Below are 14,602 nucleotides of genomic sequence, written 5' to 3' on the forward strand. Positions count from 1 at the left end.
TCATACTGCTTACCACCAACGTCTTATTTTTATTCGGCGGTATTGAGGGATGAAGCGGCCCGGACCAACCTTACATGTCCACGTACATGAGACCGGTTCCACCGACTCACATGCAACTTGTTTTGCATAAGGGTGGCTGGTGTTTCTCCTACTTTAGTTGAATCGAATTTGACTACGGCCGGTCCTTGCAGAAGGTTAAAACAATAAACTTGATAATCACCGTTGTGGTTTAGCGTAGGTAAGAACGGTTCTTGCTAGTTGCCCGTAACAGCCACGTAAAACTTGCAATAACAAAGTAGAGGACATCTAACTTGTTTTTGCAGGGCATGCTGTGATGTGATATGGTCAAGATATGATGTGATATATGTTGATGTATGAGATGATCATGTTTTGTAATAAGTTCATGACTTGCATGTCGATGAGTACGACAACCGACATGAGCCTTAGGGTTGTCTTTAATTATTGTATGACTTGCGTGTCAATCACTAAGCGCCATGTAATTGCTTTACTTTATCGCTATGCGCTAGCAATAGTTGTAGAAGCAATAGTTGGCGAGATGACCCCAACGCTACGATGGAGATCAAGGTGTCATGCCGGTAACGATGGAGATCATGCCAATGCTTTAGATATGGAGATCAAAAGCACAAGATGATGATGGCCATATCATGTCACATATTTTTTTAATTGCATGTGATGTTCATCCTTTATGCCTGTTATCTTGCTTAGAATGACGATAGCATTATAAGATTATCCCCTCACTTAATTTCAAGAAAATTCTCCCTGAGTATGCACCGTTGCCAAACTTCATCATTTCGAAGCACCTCATGATGATCGGGTGTGATAGACTCTACGTTCACATACAACGGGTGTAAGCCAGTTTTGCACAAGCAGAATACTTGGGTTAAACTTGACGAGCCTAGCATTTATAGACATGGTCTCGGAACACTGGAGACCGAAAGGTCAAACATGAGCCATATAGTAGATATGATCAACATGGAGATGTTCACCATTGATGACTACCCCATCTCACATGATGATCGGACATGGGTTAGTTGATGTGGATCATGTATCACTTAGATAACTTGAGGGATGTTAATTTAAGTGGGAGTTCATTAGTAATTTGATTAATTGAACTTAATTTATCATGAACGTAGTCCTGATAGTCTTTGCAAATCTATGTTGTAGATAAATGGCCCATGCTAATGTTCCATTGAATTTTAATGCATTCCTAGAGAAAGCTAAGTTGAAATACGATGGTAGCAATTACACGGACTGGGTCCGTAACTTCAGGATTATCCTTATTGTTGCATAGAAGAATTATGTCCTTGATGCACCGCTAGATGACAGACCTACTGCAGGAGCTGCTACAGATGTTATGAATGTCTGGCAGGCTCGATCTGATGACTACTCAATAGTTCAGTGTGCCATGCTTTACGGCCTGGAACCGGGACTTCAAAGACGTTTTGAACGCCACAGAGCAGAGCCACCGAGATACCATGTCACGTAGTCCCATCTATATCATGTAAATGTACGTACAACCATGTTGCAAGAAAGTAAATATGGCTATGTACGTACATACTGGCAGGGTCTCGAACGCGTACAGCAACGGCATCCTGTTCATCGGCAGCCAACCGGCTGGGTCAGAATGGAGAAAACAGCGTCGTGTTCATCGGGAGTCAACCGACTGGGTCAGAATGCGTCCTGTTCAACGGGGCCAACTGGCTTGAACTGAATAGCCAAAACAAGGTCTGGGGTACCGCAAAACGAAGGAAACGGCCTTTTGTTCGATCGCCTATGGTCGAAATGGGTTCCTGTTCAGCGAGAGGGTGTGGCGTACCGCAAAACAGAGGAAACATACTTCTCTCCAATCGCCTACGGTCAAAACAGGGTCCTATTCATCAGGAGGATTGTGGCATACCGCAAAACAGAGGAAACCAACTTCTCTCCAACCGCCTACGGTCAAAATGGGGTCCTGTTCATCAGTAGGGGTGTGGCATACCACAAAACAGGACTCCATGGGCTACTGTTCATCCACCGTCTACTGTGTCGCTCCAGCCTCCACGGGCTACTGTTCATCCACCGTCGACTTCCTCCAGCCTCCACCGGCTACTGTTCATCCAACCTTCACGGGGTCCCGTTCATCCACCACCAACCGGTTGGGGTGTGGCGGCCTCCTTGGGGTACTGTTCATCCAACTTAACCGCCTATTACCATGGGGTCCTGTTCATCCAACCCCCACCGGGAACTGTTCATCCACAACTAACCAACCAGCTAGACTCACCACATGTCTCGACTCGTTCTACATATCGCGTGCACGGCAGCAACGAGCACTGTTCATCAAGAGGCAACACAACACATCGGCTGGCAACGTCTCGCACGGGGGCTTGACCTGCTTCAGTGAGCAGCGAGAAGGATCAATTGGGTTCAGTTAGCAGTGAAGGAATCAGTCGGGTTCAGTTAGCGGCAAAGGAATCGCTCGGGTTCAGTTAGCAGCCAAGGGATCGATCGATCGGCTTCAGTACTTAGTGGGATCGATCGCTCGTGTTCAGTACTTAGCTAGTGCAATCGCTCGCATTCAGTAAGCGAACGCCTTGCAAGGGTTCAGTAGCGAACTCCTCGCACACATGCGCATACGAGAGAAACGCACAACCACGCTGCATCGCTTGGCCGCGACCACCCACCGTAATCGGGGACTCCCCGAAATTTTCCTCGCCCTCACTTCTACCATGATTTTTTATGTCATAGAAGGCCCAAAGAATGTCATGCAGGTGCGTCTCCGGCCCGCCCAGGACGAAAAGCCCATTTTCTGTCATAATTTTTGACATAGAAGTAGGAGCCAACCACATCTATGATGATACATGTTTTTGTCACAATTATCGTCGTAGAAGTGTCATAACCATGACAGAAAAAGTTTTCGTTCGGGCCATATGTCACGGATGTGTCTTTTTTGTAATGTATCTCTTTTTGGTGATTTTGGGATTTATGGGAATTTATAGAAGTGGAATTAGGTCAAATGGAGGTACGTTGGGCCCACAAGCTCAGGTGGCGCCCCCCTAGGGGCATGCCGTGTGATCTTGTTGCTCTCCCATACATCTTCTAGCCTCCTCATGAATCTTCTAGTGTCCCTTCTGGTCCAGAAAAAATCAGCGTAAAGTTTCATCGTGTTTGGACTTTGTTTTGTACTGTTTTCTGCGGAACAATAAAATAGGCAAAAAATAGGAACTGGCACTAGGCACTGAGTTATTAGGTTAGTTCCTAAATGATATAAATTGTGTATAAGATTTATAATATAATAGCATGAAACAATGAAAAATTATAGATAGCGGGAGACGTATCAGCATTCCCAAGCTTAATTCCTGCTCGTCCTCGAGTAGGTAAATGATAAAAACAGAATTTTTGGTGTTGAATGCTACCTATTTTTACGGTATGAATGCTGAGAAATGATGAAGTAATTGATATCAACATAATAATAACCATGAATAATTCAACATAATCATTACTATTCAAATATATGATGCTTAACGAATGCTATCCCTACTCATTGGATTATGTATGCAAGGCATGACTCTTCCTTCACCACATTAATATAAATCATGAGCACCCCGGTGTCAAACCAGGCAATTGTATCATTTCGTACGCTTCAGCATTTCCAACTTCACTCCATACATGAGCGCGAGTCATGGACTTAGCACTATGGGTGGAATAGAATATGTTGATAGGACAAAAGTGGAGAAAGTCTCGCATCAACTCGGAGTAGGGAATGGAGAGGCATTTCAACTGATACCGATGCAGGAGTAGGGATTTCCATGCAAAGGATGCCCTAGAGCTATAAGTGTATGAAAGCTCAATACTCAAACTAAGTGGGTGTGCATCCAACTTGCTTGCTCATGAAGACCTCTGGCATTTGAGGAAGCCCGTCATCGGAATATACAAGCTAAGTTCTATAATGAAAATTTCCCACTAGCATATGAAAGTGACAAATCAGGAGACTCTCTATATGAAGAACATGGTGCTACTTTGAAGCATAGGTGTGGTAAGAGGATAGTAGCATTGCCCCTAATCTCTTGATCTGTTTTTTTCTTTTCTCATTTTTTTCAAGAACAATATCATGAACCTTGTCCCCACATTTTGGAGGACTCACCAGTCTCCATCATTCTTTACCTCACCGGAACAATGCTCTAATAATGATGATCATCACACTTTTATTTACTTACAACTCGATAAATTGAAATAGTATGCCTCTATATGAATGCCTCTGGTAGTGTACTATGATGTGCAATGATCTAGCGTAACATGTATTACAATGATGAACGGTGGCTTTGCCACAAATAACATGTCAGTTCTATATGATCATGTAAAGCAATATCATGATGAACACACATGTCATAAGACAAAAGGTAGGTGGAAATTGCATGGCAATATATCTCGGAATGGTTATGGAAATGCCATGATAGGTAGGTATGGTGGCTGTTTTGAGGAAGGATATATGAGGCTTATGTGTGATAGAGCGTAGCATATCACGGGGTTTGGATGCACTGGCGAAGTTTGCACCGACTCTCGAGGTGAGAAAGGTAATGCATGGTACCGGAGAGACTAGCAATATGTGGATAGGTGGGAGTGTTGTATTAGTCCATGAACTCACATTAGTCATAAAGAATTCGTATACTTATTGTGAAGTTTTATTAGCACTCGGAGCAAAGTATTACTCGCATGCCCCTAGGGAGGAGTTTGGTAGGAGTTAACCATCGCGTGCCCCTGATTCAAACAACACAAAGGATTTCAATCAGACATAAAAATGCTCAAACCTCCCCACCATGCCATGACGGACACTTAAGTAAGTAATACATAACAAGCTTTAATATTGATATTTTTACTAACCAATGATCATGAACCAATACCCTTACATATTATTATGTCAATATAATCAAATCACATATTTCATATTCAGTGATCCACATGATTTTTTTTATTATATCACTCTTGTATACCTATCATTTTTAGACTAGTCTTATAACCCGTGCACATTACCACTTCCTATTTAAGAATCTCTCAAAAACGATTTAAGTGAAGCACGAGAGTGCAAATTATTTCTATAAAATATGACCACCATCGTGCTCTAAGAATATAAGTTAAGCACAAGAGCAACTTCATAGCTCAAAAGATATAAGTGAAGCACATAGAGTATTCTAACAAATCATGATGAATGTGTGTCTCTCTCATGAGGTGTGTCCAGCAAACAATTATTGTGTCAACCTAACAAGAAAACAAAATAAAACTATGGCACAAGATGCTCCAAGCAAAACTCATATCATGTGATGAATAAAAATATAGCTCCAAGTAACATACCGATGAATTCTGGACGAAAGAGGGGATGCCATCTGGGGCATCCCCAAGCCTAGACACTTTTGGTCTTCCTTGAATATTACATTGGGGTGCCTTGTGCACCCCCAATCTTAGGGTCTTGCCACTCCTTATTACTTCATCCATCGTGATCTCACCCAAAACTTGAAAACTTCAGCACCCAAAACTCAACAGAAACTTCATGATGTTCATTAGTATAATTGGCAAATCATAAACCTTAGGTACTGTTGTAAATTGATTCATAATTATTCTTGCATAATACCTACTATATTCTAACTTCTCCATGATGATGATCCATAGCATCATTAAAATAAGCACACAATGCAATACAAAAGGTAATCTGTCTAAAACAGAACATTCTGTAATGATCTGAACAAAAACCATACTTCTGTAACTCCAAAAATTCTGAAAACTTATGACAACATGGACAATTTTTATATCAATTATGTGTAAAAATTCCAGACCAAGACCACCTTCCAGTAAAAAGAATAAACTCCTACACTGGGCGCAAAAGTTTCTATTTTTGCACAAAATTGATTCAACTATCATCCAAATTATCCCAAAGGCTTTACTTGGCACATACACTAATTAAAAGGTAAATACAGAATCATTACAGTAGCAATAATAATGTCATCAAGCCAAAATAGAAAATAAAATTATTGGGTTGTCTCCCAACAAGCTCTTTCTTTATAGCCATTAAGATAGGCTTGAGATTTCAGTGATGCTCACATGAAAGATAATAATTGGAACACACACAGAGCATCATGTACCATGTGAAAAACACATTTAAGTCTAACATACTTCCATAGGCATTTTATAAGTAAACAAAGTATCAAGACAAGCAATATCTAGCATATGCAAAATTGGAAGAACGAAGCATTAATAATGTCAACACAAATGGAGGTAATTTAGTGACAGGAAGATTTTTATAACCACATTTGCCTCTCTCAAAATAATTACATATAGGATCATAATCAAACTAAAAATATAGCTACCATATAAAATATTCTTTCTATGATCCACATACATAAAGTTTTATACTCTTCCAAAATAGAGGGATTAACATCAACTAAAGTCATGACCTCTTTGAACCCACTTTTATCAAAAAATTCATATGAATGAACACTCTCGGAATATGTGGGATTCTTACTACCTAAAGTTGACGCTCTTCCAAACCCACTTTTAGTTGTATTGCAAATCATTATCAATTATAGATTCATCATGAAGTTCAAATAAATTTTCAAGATCACAAGAAGCATCATAATTATCACCCAATCATGATCATTAGCACAGTTGATATTCATAGAATTTATACTAACACAATTACAATCATGCTTTTCATTCAATAGATGCATCCCAATAGCATTCTCTTTTATCACTCCTTCATTGTTAGCTATTGGTTTACAATATGCAGCAAATTTGAAAAGATTAGCTAGCGGATGCGTATCCATATATCTTATTTGCTATTTTTATTTTCTATTTTTGGGTGTCAATGATAAGGATAACATAACTAGGCAACTAAGAAGTTGAACAAGTAAATGGCAATGTGTATGAAGGGACCATGAGTTGTTTGATGAAGTCTCCCCGGCAATGGCGCCAGGAACTCTTTCTTATATTTGTGAGCTACGTTGGGATTTTCCTCGAAGAGGAAGGGTGAAGCAATATAGTAGCGGATAGTATTTCCCTCAGTAGAGAACCAAGGTTATCGAACCAATAGGAGAGTCACGCAAACAACCTTTAGCAGTACCTAAACACACAGGAGCAAATACTTGCACCCAACGCGGGCAAGAGGGTTGTCAATCCCCTTGTACTCGTTAATTGCAATGATTAAATCTGATACTAGTAGATAGATAAATCACAAAGTAAAATAAAAGTAATAAAATTGGAGCAAGGTATTTTTAGTTTTTGTAATATGATTAAAATAGACCCGGGGGGCCATAATTTTCACTAGATGCTTCTCTCTCATAAAAATAGCATACGGCGGGTAGACAAATTGCCGTTGAGCAATTGATAGAAAAGCGCATAGTTATGATGTTATTCATGGCATGATCATGTGCATAGGCATTATGTCCGTGACAAGTAGACCGACTCCTGCCTGCATCTACTACTATTACTCCACCAATCGACCCCTATCCAGCATGCATCTATGATATTAAGTTCATGACAAATAGAGTAATGCTTTAAGCAGGATGACATAATGTATACAGAATAAAACCAAGCAATATGATTAAAATCCTTCATTTTCTCCATAGTAGCAACAACACAATACTTGCCTCGCTACCCATTCTATCACTGGGTGAGGACACCGCAAGCTTGAACCTACTACTATGCACCACTTCCACTAAAGATTTACAAATCAACTTGGCCAAAGAAAACCCATAGATCGGAAAGCATTACATAGCTATAACAATCATACATAACAAAGTTAAGAAAGACTCAATTACTTTCAATGAATAATCCAATCATAAACCCACAATTCATCGGATCCCAACAAAGACACTGCAAAAGAAGATTACATAGAATAGAACTCTGAGGAGAACATTGCATTGAAGATCAGAGAGAGGGAAGAAGCCATTTAGCTAATCACTATGGACCCGTAGGCCTGTGGTAAACTACTCATACATTATCGGAGGTGCGGCAAGGTTGATCTAGATGCCCTCCATGATCGACCCCCCTCTGACAAAATACCGAAAAATGCATCCAGATGGGATCGCGGAAGAACAGAAGCTTGCAGCGGCGGAATAATTGTTTCGTGTGTCTCTCTGGTGGTTTGGGGATTTATGGAAATTTACAGAAGTGGAATTAGGTCAAAGAAGGCACGTGAGGTCCACAAGCTCAGGTGGCGCCCACCTCGGGGCGTGCCGTGTGAGCTTGTGGCTCTCCCGTACATCTTCTGGCCTCCTCCCGAATTTTATAGGGTCCCTTCTGGTCTAGAAAAAATCATCATAAAACTTCATCTTGTTTGGACTTTGTTTGGTACTTTTTTTTTTGCAAAACAATAAAATAGGTAAAAACAGGAATTGACACGGGCACTGAGTTTATAGGTTAGTTTCAGAAATAATATAAAATTGCATATAAACCATATAAGATTATTAATATAATAACATGAAACAATAAAAAAAATATAGATACATTAGAGACATATCAATATATCAAAGGAAGTTGAAGGCACGGGCGGATTGATAGTAGAGATCAAGGGCATTTTGTCTAGGCCAGAATACTTAATTTGTTCTCGGATTTCCTCCCGTTTCGGCATTCTTAATTTGTTCTTCCTTTTGTCCATCTACATTATTCTTCCATATTATCGGATTTATTTCAGGATTTTCGACGATGCACATTCAGTGGGAGGAGACGTTCCCGTCGACGACGAGGTATCTACGGTGACTTCGTAAAATTTAAGATGATATGTCGGCTCAGTCTTTCGAAGATACTCATAAGGATAGGGATGAATGTATGCGCATGTATATGAACACTTGCGTTTGTACTGTGTTAAAAACATTATCTGTCTTTTATTACCTACTTATTTTCGAGCGCACACATGTGCACGAATCACGACGCGGTTTACTCCAAGCAGAACATTTCTGCTCAATCACAGTGCACGAGGTCTCGGAAAACGCGGCGTGTTCGCTCGTATGGACCAGCGCGCGTTGTTTAATTAATAGTACTAATTGGGAGAAAAGGATAAAACAAAAGAGATGCGGGCCAACATTTTACTACTCCCTACTCCACTGCCAACAAAAGCTCCACTGCCATTGTCTGCAATGGCGTCTCGGCCTTTCCCACGGGAGTCCCGGCCTCCTAGCTCTAGCTCTCTCTCCGCCTCCGTTCAAATGGGATCCTCGCCTGCGCCTTCGCCTTCGCCTTCGACTTCGCCGCCGATGCCGATGATAGGGAGGGCCGGCAACCTCACCGTCTTCATCACGCCGCCGTCGCCGGCCAGCACCCCGCGCTCCTCGCGCCCGTCCGACTCCCCAAGGCCGGACTTCTCCACCCCTACCTCCCGCACGGGTACGGCACCGCCTCCGGCGCAGAAGAGCGCTAGCCCGCCCGCGCCGCCGGTCAAGTTCTCGCCCCCTGCACCGCCCGTGAAGGTGTCCCCAGTGCAGGTGCCCCCGCCGCAGTACGGAAAGGCTTCTGCGGGGGGCAAGCACGACGGATCGGCGTTCGGCTTCTTATGGGACGCCGTCGCGCGCGTGCAGGAAGGTGATGGGGGAAAGCATTTTCGTCAACTCAATTGCATCTCAATTTTCTCTTCACATTTCCTGGATTGCGTGTTCTGATGCGCGGGATTCTTCTGGGTTGCCGCAGCGCACGCGAGCCTGGACGAGTACGTCGCCAACTGGTTCGGATTGGATCAGTCTAAGTACCAGTGGGCTCTCAACGACTACTACGATACCACCGGCAAGGTTCGTGCTTTTCGATTTCTCCTCTGCAGTTTCCCTCTAGCTTTGAGGAATCGGATTCCATGCGTGTCCACTTGGTTCTCTTTTTCATTCATGTTCTTAACTGGATCTGCGACTGCATGTGAGAACAATTTGAGAGTAGAGTTTCATACGTACTAATTTTGCAGTCTTTATAATTATGATAATTATTGTGATGAAGATTTGGTGGGTGAATTGCATCTGTGGTTGCGCTGCTCTTGTTATCAGTTGAGGTTCAAGTGTTGATTAGGCAGTGCTGGTTCCTAGTGCTTACTGCAAAACTAAAGTCAATCTCATCTTGTTATAGTATCTGTAAAGCTGGAAAAGGAAGATAGAAACACAAGGCAAGAATAGATGCCTAATCACACCTTTTAGCTCCTATAGAAATGATGAAGAATTTCCCTGGGCACAAAATGTGCACTAGGCTTGTCATATGTCTAGAGTAGCATACTTTGAAGCTTTTGTAAAGTTGTTCCCTTGTTCTAGCTTTGAGTGCACCGGCTGTTTGAATTGATTATAGCCTCTCAACATACTTGTGTCCGCCTTATGTTTATTCTTGACAATCATCACTGGCAAGCAGGTGAAATAACAGACCTTGTCTTTGCTGTTATGTTATTTGCATCATTCAAGTGCTCATGTCATTAATCTAATTCTACCCTTTAACCTTTAACCATATGTTCAAACGCAGAAATGGCACTAGAGTGATAGGAGGTTTGTTTGGGGATTGGAGAGAAACAAGCATAATACTACTAGCGTGTTACTACAGTTGAAAATAGTTGTCTTTGGTACCATACTTGATGTGTAATTAGTGTATCTATACTTACGTCATTTCACAATTTGGCCTATATATTGCATAATTTCACATTCATAATACAATTTGGGGTTGAAGGTGGTTGGCGTTAGATTTTGTAATGGTTGGAGTATTTCTAATTGTAGGAGATGTCATCATGTTACAATAGTGATGTAGCGAATTGGTAGAAGCCTTAGGTTGTTACAAATATAATATTCAGAAAGGATTTGTTGAACCTTTTACCATGGAGATAGTGTTACTATGCCCTCCAGTTCAAAAGGGTAAGTTGTAATGTAATATACTTAAAGTCTCCGTTACTATAATACTTTGAAGGCAAGACACGATATAAATGTTTAAAAAGATATCGATAGCCAGAGTCTGTAACATTTGACTGCACATAATCTAAGAGCATCTACATCCGGATCCCTCAAATTCCCCTATAGGTCCGGGTGGACGGCCCTGTCACTACCCGGTCACGAAATTGCCACCCAACTGGACCCCTCAAAACCCCCTATACGCCCAGGCTGTCCGGCACCCCCCAAACCCAGCCCGTATGTGGGACGGATATGGGGAGACCCGGTCGCGTTGGCCACGTCAGACTAGCCCACCCTAAACCCACAAATATGCGCCCCTAGCCGCATCCCAGACCAAACCCTAGCCACTCGACTCCACTTCCAATCCGCTTCCCCCAGCTCCTCTCCAGCATGGTGGGCAGCGGATCTGAGTCCGGCAACTCTGGATCCGACGGGTAACGGATCTGAGTCTGGCAACTCCGGATCCGTCGACTGGGACCTCGTCCCATGCAAGGAAGAGGAGTTGGCTGTCCAGCTGGCTGTCCGCTGTTCTCGGGAGGAAACCCGTGCTCCGCCATCAGAGTCACTTGGTGGGAATCCATTGCATCCGCGCAAGTGGGGCTTGTATCCGGCAGCTTGGGGCGCATGACCGCGGCAGAACCGGAGGCGACGAGCAGCGGCTGGAGGTACCGGCGCGCCTAACCGGACGGCTCCGGGCTGGCAACACAACCCTTGTGGTGGAGCCTCGCCCCCGTGACGTCGGGCTCTGAGTCCAAGGTCAACGCCGTCATACGGCACGACCACTGATGCGTCAAGGAGCGGCGTGCCCGCCGTACGAGGGAGAAGTTGCGCCATGCTGCAAAGGACAAGAGCGCTGATGCCCTCCATGCCCGCATCCTGGCAAAGCGGCAAGCCCAGACGGCGTGCTCTCGCACTGGAGCAAACCCGGGCACTCCGTGCCCTCGGCGGCCTTCCCCCCCAAAGAGTAGATCTAACTTGACCCATAGTGCATCTTCGATCGCTACTTATGCAACGAAGAGGGCAAGGGCAAGGGCAAGGGCGGCCGTGGGTGAACTTCCTCCATAGCCATAGTTTATAGCTAGTAGAACATGCCAATTTTTGGTAGTCCGATGGCATGTATGAGAACTCTCCAATGCTATGTGTGTTAATCTAGATGAAATGCGTATGCTGGTTTGAACTTTGCATGAAGATTGTTGGAATTGGGGGTTTTCGTATGAGGGAGACGGCTGTGGACGCGGACACATTTGAGGGGTGACCGGGCGCTGTCCGCGGACGCATCCGGGCACTTGTGACGTATGGGGGGGGGGGTCACATTTGTGAGTTGCGGTTGTAGATGCTGTAAACTATTTATTTCTGTGGATGGGAGGGAATATGGTGCAGCATTTCTGTTTCAAAAATAAAATCATCCTCAAACCTAGCTATTTTAATATTGTTAAGGCTTAAAGAAAATTGTTGCTTAGATTAGCGGAAATGGGTATATGAAAATATATTCAATGGTGCCCTTTATTGTATCTCTTGGCACTTAGAGCATTGTAAGGCATGGTATGCTAACACATTCTTATGGCTTCTGCAACTGGATTAGCTATATCTAGTGATGAATGCATGTGTGCATTCAGTTCCAGTGATCCGGTCTAACTTCCACTGTCACACACCCCATGCCCCACGGTTCTATCTGCCCCATTGAACTTGGGTTCTGTAGCTGCAATTTAGAAGAATGCTGGATATGATTTACAGTGTAAATATTATTTGATATAAGAATAGTGTTACTAGTTTCCCATCTAGGATTCTTTTTTTTATCGACTTGATGAATGTGTTCTTCAGGGTTATCAGCCCTTGTGTCTCCAAATCATACCTCCATGCATATGCGGAAGCAATTTCTCAAGGGGTGTCACTCAGACGCCCTGTGGCTGTGGAGTTGTATTTTTTGACCCACTTGTTGCTCCATTCAGTAAAATCTGATCATTTATTACTTGGACCAAATCAGTGAGATGCTTATTTCAATGGACAAAGGTTACATGTTGCATCTTTCTGATGTCGCTGCAGGAAGTGGAATATGGCAAAGCTGGGAAGCCAAAGGAGCTTACTACTACTACTACTACTACTACTAATAATAAAGTGCAGAAAGTTTAGAAGGTTGGTCCATATGGTTAAACATTCACTCCTTTTTGTTTCTCATCCTTTTTTCTTTTTGCTGATCGGCTGCATGTTTAATCCTCTTGGCAGCAAACTTCATTCCAGGTTGTGTGTGTAGTGAAGCGAAGTTCTATTTGTTAGATCTTGTCATTGGGGCTTCAAGAGTTTTTGCCTCTTTATCTACCTGATGAAGTAGGGTCTACATTTGACACAAGGGGCACTTGGATCATCGAGAGTCTGAAGTTATTGTTATTTGTTGGCTCCTTTCAGGGTCTGCTGTAATCTGAGACGCAAATTGCGTATTTGCAGTGGCTAAATGTTGCAGTTCAACATCTTATCACATTGTCTTGCATTGCATATCGATTGCACGGCATAAATTTCCCTCATCATTTCACTTTACCCCTGCTGGGTCTGGATCCCCTCGGCGAGTGATCGTATCTCATTGCATATATTTGTCCTAAATGACCCTTTAGTGCTCACTTTACTTCTCTCTCACAAAACTTATTGAGCTCCTTTTCGGTACACCCCCTCACTAAACACGTATAATAAGGGCAGTATGGCCTTTCCACAAGAACGTATACCCACTTCTCTTTATTTTTTTTTGAGAAGGAAAAACGCATACCCACTTCTGTATGGTCTTCCGGGACGAGGGGTATGTACATGTAGAAGTTTGCCCACCTGATCCGCCGGCACCGCCTTAAGATGTTTCTATTCGTTCACAAAAAAAAGTGTCCCGGTGGCTGGGCCCCATAGGGCGGCCGTGCCAGAACACAAGGGGTAAGAGCAACTCCGATGGGGCGACTCATTTCGTCCGCTGGCGTCCGTTTGGATCGGTGCGGACACAAAAGTCGGTCCAACGCGTCGACCCAAACGAACGCGCGTCCGTTTGGTGTTCGCCTGCCGACCCATTTTCGGCCCATTTTTGAGCCAGATTTGCGTCGGCGCGGACACGAGATGGACGCGTGCGCCTACTCCTCATCCCAGGCCCGTCGGTCGGTGGCGGCCACTATCATTTCCCCCCTTTTTCCCAAAAACCCTCCCGCCCGCGCGCTCCCGCCCCACACCCCGCCATGAAGGACGCACACGACCTCGACGCCGCCGCCGGCCTCGCCTCCCTCGCCTCGGCCGGCGCCCCCGCCCCCGCCGGGAAAGGCAAGCCTCGTGCCCTGCGCAAGACCGCTGCCGCGACCAAGCCAAAGAAGCCGCTGACGCCCGCATAGTGGGCAAGGGAGTCGGCCAAGAGGAAGGACCGGAGGCACGCCGCGGACGCGAGGGATGAGGCCGCCGCGCAGCAGGAGGTCACCAACGCCCGCGTCGCGGCGGCAACGAGGGAGGCGCTCTACATGCTAGGGTTAAACCTTGGCCAGCACAACCTCCTCAACGCCGCCGTCACTGCGGCCAGCACCAGCTCATCCGCGTTTCCTCGGATGATGCTGCCCGACTCGCCCCGCGCGTCGGCTTGCAACCCGGTGCCCGGCTTCCACGTGTACGCGCAGGCCTCCCGCCTCTCCGGGGAGTGCTCGCCCGACGTGAGCGTGGTCGCGCCTTCCACGCCCGCGCCCATCGACCTCAACGCCACCCCG

The 14,602-nt window shown here is 44.5% G+C and overlaps 1 protein-coding gene across 1 annotated transcript; it reads left to right on the top strand.

Moving 5' to 3' along the window:
- Positions 1 to 9,049: 9,049 nt before the first annotated feature.
- Positions 9,050 to 13,356, top strand: LOC109733063 (uncharacterized). The gene is made up of 4 exons (XM_020292263.4): positions 9,050 to 9,564; positions 9,670 to 9,767; positions 12,930 to 13,019; positions 13,110 to 13,356. The coding sequence occupies exons 1-3, from the start codon at positions 9,057 to 9,059 to the stop codon at positions 13,014 to 13,016; spliced, it is 693 nt and encodes a 230-aa protein (XP_020147852.4). The 5' UTR covers positions 9,050 to 9,056; the 3' UTR covers positions 13,017 to 13,019; positions 13,110 to 13,356.
- The last annotated feature ends 1,246 nt before the right edge of the window (positions 13,357 to 14,602 follow it).

This window comes from Aegilops tauschii, chromosome 2 (genome assembly GCF_002575655.3).
Source record: "Aegilops tauschii subsp. strangulata cultivar AL8/78 chromosome 2, Aet v6.0, whole genome shotgun sequence".
Taxonomy (NCBI): Eukaryota; Viridiplantae; Streptophyta; class Magnoliopsida; order Poales; family Poaceae; genus Aegilops; species Aegilops tauschii.